This window comes from Trichechus manatus, unplaced genomic scaffold (genome assembly GCF_000243295.1).
Source record: "Trichechus manatus latirostris isolate Lorelei unplaced genomic scaffold, TriManLat1.0 scaffold00110, whole genome shotgun sequence".
Lineage (NCBI taxonomy): Eukaryota > Metazoa > Chordata > Mammalia > Sirenia > Trichechidae > Trichechus > Trichechus manatus.
The window spans coordinates 5,587,854-5,595,561 of NW_004444046.1; the positions used below are offsets into that span (position 1 = coordinate 5,587,854).

General features: G+C 40.0%; 1 protein-coding gene across 1 annotated transcript; it reads right to left on the reverse strand.

Annotated features, from left to right (window-relative positions):
• Window positions 1–1,712: 1,712 nt before the first annotated feature.
• On the reverse strand, window positions 1,713–5,904 carry RPL22L1 (ribosomal protein L22 like 1). Its single transcript, XM_004383462.3, has 4 exons — window positions 5,854–5,904; window positions 3,809–3,901; window positions 3,522–3,643; window positions 1,713–1,972 (listed from the first exon to the last, which is right to left on the reverse strand). The coding sequence occupies exons 1-4, from the start codon at window positions 5,860–5,862 to the stop codon at window positions 1,828–1,830; spliced, it is 369 nt and encodes a 122-aa protein (XP_004383519.1). The 5' UTR covers window positions 5,863–5,904; the 3' UTR covers window positions 1,713–1,827.
• Between the last annotated feature and the right edge of the window lie 1,804 nt (window positions 5,905–7,708).

Here is a 7,708-nt window from a genome sequence, read left to right on the forward strand (position 1 = left end):
AACACCATAATTCAAAGGCACTAGTTCGTCTCTGGTCTTCCTTATTCATTGTCCAGCTTTCACTTGCATATGAGGCGACTGAAAATACCACGGCTTGGGTCAGGCACACCTTAGTCCTCAAAGTGACATCTTTGCTTTTTAACACTTAAAAGAGGTCTTTTGCAGCACATTTGCCCGAAGTAATTGGTTTTCACTGATCAATTTTTTCAGAAGTAGACTGCCAGGTCCTTCTTCCTAGTCTCTTAGTCTGCAACCTCTGCTGAAATGTGTCCACCATGGGTGACCCTGCTGGTATTTGAAATACCGGTGGTATAGCTTCCAGCATCACAGGAATATACAAGCCACCACAGTCAGACAAGTGGTAGAGCATTAATATAATCCTACACATATCCCATGACACCATTTATACTAAAACGTTTAAAAATAAATCACCACAAATACAAAAAGTGCCTATGTGATGGGCATTGTTCTGGGGATTCACGAACAAATAAAGTTCATGCTTTAATAAAGAGAATGAAAACTCTTAAGCAAACCATTATTTCAAACACTTTCAAGAAATAATCTGTAAACTAGATTGAAATTGTAAAGATGTATTTTGACATGATTCTACTGGCAGTAGGGCCCACCTAAGTATCTGAAGTCCTGACACCTCATCTCCAGGTCAGAAGTAGAAAAAAGCCCCACATTACACTTTACTCTCATTATTCAGATTCCCTATTTGTCAATTTGCCTTTTATCTGTTACCCCAAAACCAGTATTTGTAGCTTTCAGTCATTTCTGGACATGCAAGAGTAGCAAACATCTGAGTGTCCCCAGCTTTTCTGTTCCCAGTTGAACAAGGTGATGTCCTGCCTTGTTTCAGCTCTGTCCAGTCCTTTCTCAAGGTCTATTTAGTGCCATGCTTCTCACACTTGTTTAACTTGCAGATTTTTTTAAACACTTGTGCTTTTTGCTGACTTCACTGTTTAAAATAGCCCCCCACATACTTCTTAACTGCTGTCTAGTGTTTTGAAGCACCAAGGCCATGACGTGCCTTGCAGAGAAAAATACGTGTTAGTGAAGCTTCGCTCAGGCATGGCTTATAATGCTATTGGCCGTAATGCAGTTAATAAATCAATACAGAATACTAAAAAAACAGCTGTCCAGTTCCAACAAGTAGATTCCAACTATGGTGACCCCATGTGCAGAGTAGAACTGTGCTCCATTGGGTTTTCTCTCAAGTGTTTTCTTAAAACATTTCTAGAATGATCAATGGGGCATGGAGGACATTAAGCAGAGACCCAACTCACCCAACTGAGGAGGAAACTAACAAAGAACATGGTAGCGGATTTAACTGATTAAAAAAAATTAAGAGTTCAGATTTGAAAGCACCTACAAGGCACCTGGCTGGAGATTTCTAATAGGCAGGGCTGATGCTCATACGTACAGACGACCGATGCTAATTAGAAAAAGGCAGCATCCTCTGAAGCAGAGGGCAGGTACAAGTGGTCCAACATCGAGCACCTCTGCACAAGAAAGGTGCTAGGCACTCAGGATTGCATTTACAAACTGCACACAAATATGTAAGCGACTGTCAGGAGAATTTTGTATTTTAATATATAAAGCTAGATATGAAATTGTGCTTCATTTATTCAAACATTGTTGACAGAAACTATCAAAGTCAGCATCATGTAAACAGACCATCTCTAAAAATAAATGAGACAGAGAAGCATAAGAGTCTACAATGTTTTTTATTCAATAAATTAAAAGTCCACTCCTAGATGTTTCTTTCTCTTGTATGGTGCATTTCTGTTTATTAGTAAGCAAAGCCCTATAAGGAGGCTTTGCCTAGTCCTCAGACTCAGATCCATCTTCGTCTTGACTAATCTGGAAATAACGAAGCTCGTAAGTCTCCTTGTCAGATGCAACCACACGAAGCCAATCGCGAAGATTGTTCTTCTTAAGGTATTTTTTGGTAAGGTATTTCAAATACCTTCAAAATAAAAACATGAATTTCATTAAGAAATGCAATCCCTACCAGGTAAAGGTTGACATACGAAGATACGTATTTTCATATCCATCTTTTGTATCACTATTCCCCTCCAAAATCTCTCACCTTTTCATTTATGCCAAACCTTGTGCAACACTGCTATTACAAAGTCCCTCAAACTTCAACTAAAATCAGTTTATGCCCTACCAAACGCTTTTATCGTCCTGTCTCCTAATCTTACATTGGAAACCACAATGTAGAAGAGCAATGGTTATCTTCCTCTTCATACTGATTACACAATTTAATTAGATGATATACACTTTCATTCTCCAAATACATTATGTAATTTCGCTGACCTGTCAAAGCTGCTTCCTCTGCCTCAAATATCTCATTCCACTGGCAAAACTATCCTTATGAAGTCTCAGCTTCTCTCCATGTCTCAGATCCTCGACAACAGAATATATCTTTTAATCTCTGAATTCTTAGTGTTAACCTCACAGCTAACATGTACTGTGCCACTATCTTAGTCCAAGCGACCATCTCTCACCTGAAACACTGCATTAGGTTCCTAAGTCTCCAGTTTCCAATGAGTTCACCACCTATCCTTTTCAGTCACAACATTCAATGGCTTCCCGTTACTTAAAGCCCAAATACCTCCCCATAACTTCTGAGGATACCCCTCCACACAACTGACCTCATCTCATCACTTCCCAAAATGCACTACACTCCAAGCACACTGGCCTCTTTGCTATTACTGTACTTGAACCTGCCAGGCTTCCTGTTCACTCTGTCTAGGAGTATTCCCTAGTTTGCATGGCTCACTCCTGCATTTCATTTGGGTTGAGGCCTTACCACAACCTTCTTTTATGCTTTTAAACAGCACTCATGTTGGACATTGTATTTCAATGTCTTTCTTCTCCACTAAAATTTAAGCTCCTGGTGACGGGTACTTTGATAATTCAATGCTGGGTTATCCAGTCCTACAACAGTACTGCCATGTAGTTAAGAACTCAGTATTTGAAAAAATTGAACTAAAACTAGAAGCAGAAAAATGTTAAAGGTTTGCCTCTGACTGGCTGCCTCTACTGAATAAACAATGGCCTTAAAATTTTTAAGAAAACCTTTGTATTAGTGAGTTGAAACATTTCTCCCATGCTGCACACCAGACATGTTTCTTGCAAATATACTAATGAACCCAAGGTTGTGAAAGTTATACACAACTTGGATAACAGGGCCAGTAATTCACTAGACAGGAAACCTTGCCTACATTCCAGCAAACTGACAATGAGTTGAAACAGATGGCATCCAAACTGAAAAACCCCGTTGCCATTGATTCTGACTCACAGTGACCCTATAGATGGCATCCAACTACAGAATAGATTTCCTTTCCTATAGGCCTTTAGTGTGTTCAAAGTACCTCTGATGTATTATACTGACCTCAACATCACATATTCTTACAGATAAACTGGGGGCCAAATGCTATGATCACATATTTTAGAAAATATCCTACAATGTCATAATTTCATTAAATTATGCAAAAACAAGTACTAACCTTTTAGAGAACTGTTTCTCAGAAACAACTGTAATTTTATTTTTGGAGCGTTCAATGTGAACAACATTTCCGAGATTTCCAGTTTTTCCATTGACTTTAACCTTCCCCCGAAGAAACTGTTCCTATTTTAAAACAGAAAAAAATGCAAAACTAGGGAAGAAAACCCTAGATATTCACTAGGGAAGGTACCCTAGGAATAGAGCTTAGGTTAAAACCAGATTATCGTATACTTAGATCATTATTAAGAACTCTACTATAATTACCAAAGCAAATAGAGTAATACTCACAAAATTTCCAGAATCAAAAATTCCATCTTCTACTGGATGAGTAAGGTCCAAATTAAACTTCCAGGTTGACCGCTTAGCCTTCTTGTCTTTCTGCTACAGAACACAGTTATAATTCCATGAAACACTTATTCACTTTAAACACAAAAATTTTAAATCTGTACCAGTGAAATCATGTACAACGTACTGTGAGATTATACACATATTTATGGAAATGATGCAAAATTCTAAAAAAAATTACCTTAAAATAAATCTGAAAGCCTTTTTAAAAAAAATCTGGCTGTATGAACAGAAGTACACAAAGTTTTCATGAATGCCAACAGTAATTTTCTTTTTTCACCATGCAAGTGTCTCAGAAGTACAAAACTCCAAAAAGCTAGAAGTGTACGGTAACTATTAGTTTTCTTCATCAAAATGATTTCTAAAAATCCAATTTTTACTGTAATTGGAAAAGATTAACGGAAGATCAATCTAATTCCTACCAAGTTTAGCCAAGTTAAAAAAAAAAATTACGATAAGCTGGAAGTTAAAGTTTTTCCACTTATTTAATTCAAAATATGTATACTTCAAGCAACTTCAAAATTCCTTTTCCCAACCATTCCATTCAGAGTGTTCCTAAAGGGAAGCTCACACAATTTTTTTCATACCTCTAATCTTGAACATTAAATTCCATAAAAACATCCCCTCCCCCAGGGGTTGATTTGAGCCTCTAATCATGCTAACCTCATTTGTTCAAAAACACTCTTTATGAGCTCACTGGTGTTCAACTGAAAAATGACCAGGTACTGTTTACTAAAGCTGCCACGGGCTCCTTTACTACTGTCATCTCCACTGCAGTATACCTCCTGGGTAGTACACAATCTAGCCCTCAGTTACATGCCTGAGCTAAGAGTTCACCTAGATTTATGCCAAGAGAATTCAATCCTTAAACTGTTACAGGTGGGGAAAACGGAGGGTGAAGTTTTATCTGGAAACTTTTTTTAAAAAAAATGTATGTCACTTAAATTTCCCATAGACAAAACACAAAGAGCACATAATAGGAGTACAAAAGTAAAGGCTGGTATGGCTGCTAACAATGCACATTCAGACAATGTAGTGAAAACAGGCAGGTCCATACTTATTAGAGGTTCATCTCCAAATGAGAACTACCCAAATAGAAATGAAGTATTAACACCAGAGTTTGTGTTCTCTGATAGACCAGTAACATGTACCAAAAAAAAAAAAACTGCCCCAAACCTGGGATTAGCAAAAGATGAATACCGTGTGGCTGGGCAATTTACAATCACTGCGGCAGAGGTAACTTGGAGACTCAAATTTTAATTTTTGTCCAGTTGAACAGATAACCCCAGAAGTTTATGGCCCCGCTGGACACTACTCGATTTTGTGTCTAATTCAGCAATTTTACTCGAACATTTTTTGATAAATCGCCGACAAATACCTAACTTTTCGAACGATCTTTGCATAGCGTTATTTTACTGCTTTCTTCACTAGTGACTTAGTATATTTTCATATACACGTTTAGCCGTCACAATTTTCTAGGCTATACTTTACATGAGGTAAAGAAAAAACTTCCTTTCCAAGTTAGTTTTAAGGTTCTCAAACTTTTGTAACCGCGACCACCTCGGAAGTCGCGCCTAGGACCTCCTTCTGGCCCTGGCAAAACCATAAGAACATCCCGATTACCCACCTCCCTTTCCCAGTGCAAAGAATAGGGTGGCATCGACATTGCCGAAGATAAAGGAGTAAAATAAATAGCTCAGTTGCTTTCCTATCAGCCTCGTTCGCCATCGTGCCTCCGTCTCCCCTGCGCGCACACGACCAGCCATCCTAAGCCAATTCCGGGCCCAGCTCAAATTCTGCCGGACAGCATGGCAGCCAGCAGGGCAGAACATTCGAAAAACAATTCAAGATACCAGAATCTTGGTTTCGTCCCTGGCCCCAATCTCCATGTCCCCCTACGCTTTATCTCAATGACACGGCCCCACTCGGCAAGTGCAAAACTTATTATATTACGGCAAAACACTCCCACCAAGACCACGATCACTCACAGGCGCCATTTCAAGATGCGGCGACGTGACCACAGAGGAAGCTATTGCCGGCGCGGCACGTATTTATCTGCTGCGTCACGCGCCGTGAACGTATGATCAGCGCTTCCCGGAAGAGTACGTGGGGAGATGCGAGGAGGCGCGTAACCTAGGAAACCGGGGGCGTGGCCGGTGAGGGGTGGGGTTTGGTGGCAGTCAGGTGTTCTATCTCGTGGCGTAGTGGTTAGGTGTTACAGCTGCTAAGCAAAAAGTACAGTTCGAATCCACCAGGCGCTCTTTGTAAACTCTATGGGTTGGTTCTACACTGTCCTATAGGGTCGTTATGAGTCGGAATCTACTCACGGCAACGGGTTTGGTTTTTTTTATTTTTAGCAGCGGTAGCTGGAATGATTCGCGGCTTTTGGCTCCTGGCGGCACACGCCGGTTGATCCCGGAGGTTTTAGCAGTTATCACCAGTTATCGGGTGGCCGCTCCCAGATACAGACCCCCGAAGAAAGCAAGACTCATCTCTCACTGATCACTGAATCTTCTTTCCAGTCAGGACAAGACAGTATCCTAGGTTGCTTTGGTATCTCCTCTCTTAGATTGCAGTTGTAATCCTACAGCGAAGTTGTTTCCATATCTGTGTTTTGTCTATGGGCCTTGTTTCCTAAATTAAGGGAAATCAGTGTCTCTGGAAGCCAAAGTAAACTATGACCTCGAAAGAAAAATCTTCCTAAGAGAAAAACACGTAGTAATCACTTCTTGTTACACACTTTGGATGCAATTTATTCTATCTTATCATGGGTTTTAGAGTTAACACCAGATCTCTTGACTTCCATCCAAATTGCTTCCCAGTTAAAATTCAGCAGACATCTGTGGACAGCTAACTATTAATATGTACAAGGAACTTGAGGATTGAGGTGGACTGGTGGTGGTGGTGATGAAAAAACAGTTTTTGACATTGGAGGTATTGTAAGTCAGTGACATGCCTCTCAACATTAGATATCAAGTTTTCTGGAGATCTACCTGGTAGCAGAGAGGAGGGGGAGGGGACTTTTGGTGTTAATTTGGAGTGTGACCAAAGAAAATGATAACCATATGTCCTTTATGACAGCGACTATGGTGGCGCAGTGGTTAAGAGCTTGGGCTGCTAACCAAAGGCGAGCAGTTCTAATCCACCAGCTGCTCCTTGGAAGTCCTATGGGGCAGTTCTACTCTGTCCTGTTGTATCGCTAGGAGTCGGAATCAACCCGAAGGCAATGGGTTTGGTTATCTGGTTTTAGAGTGGTAACTGTATTTTAATGAAGCATACATTATGTAGGGTCTGAATGAAACCAGTTGCCATCAAATTGATTTCCTACTCATGGCTACCTCATGTGTGTCAGAGTAGAACTGTGCTCCACAGGGTTTTCAATGGCTGATTTTTTGGAAGTAGATCACCAGCCCTTTCTTCCAAGGTAACTCTGGATTAATTCCAGCTACCAACCTTTCGGTTAGCAACCAAGTATTTTAACCACTATCGATTTGCACCACCCAGGGACTCCAGAGTTTGAATAGAGATACTGAATTCCGCAAAGAAATTTGTTTCAGCAAGATAGTTGCTTGCCTCAAGAACCACAATAATTTAATTCCTTTTCCAAACATTAAGGAAAAGAAAAAAGCAATTGGTATTTCCTCCTCAAGGGGCTGTCCATGTTGCGGAGCAGAAATGATCCTGTGCTATTGGATATTTTGAAAATAAGTCGTTCATTGAGACACTTTTATTTTATTTCATTTACCTTGTCTTTGGCATCCTTCCGTGTCATGACAACAAACCTTTTAAAAACTATTAAGCCATTTGAACAAAGGGGATACAAAAAATAGCATATGTTTCAAA

Bases quoted from the DNA above. Each gene is read 5' to 3' on its own strand.
- RPL22L1 (XM_004383462.3), bottom strand. The intron at 3,644-3,808 runs GTGAGTATTACT...GTTTTAAAATAG, and splicing joins TTTTTGATTCTGGAAATTTT to GAACAGTTTCTTCGGGGGAA. The intron at 1,973-3,521 runs GTTAGTACTTGT...TTTATTTTGAAG, and splicing joins GAGAAACAGTTCTCTAAAAG to GTATTTGAAATACCTTACCA.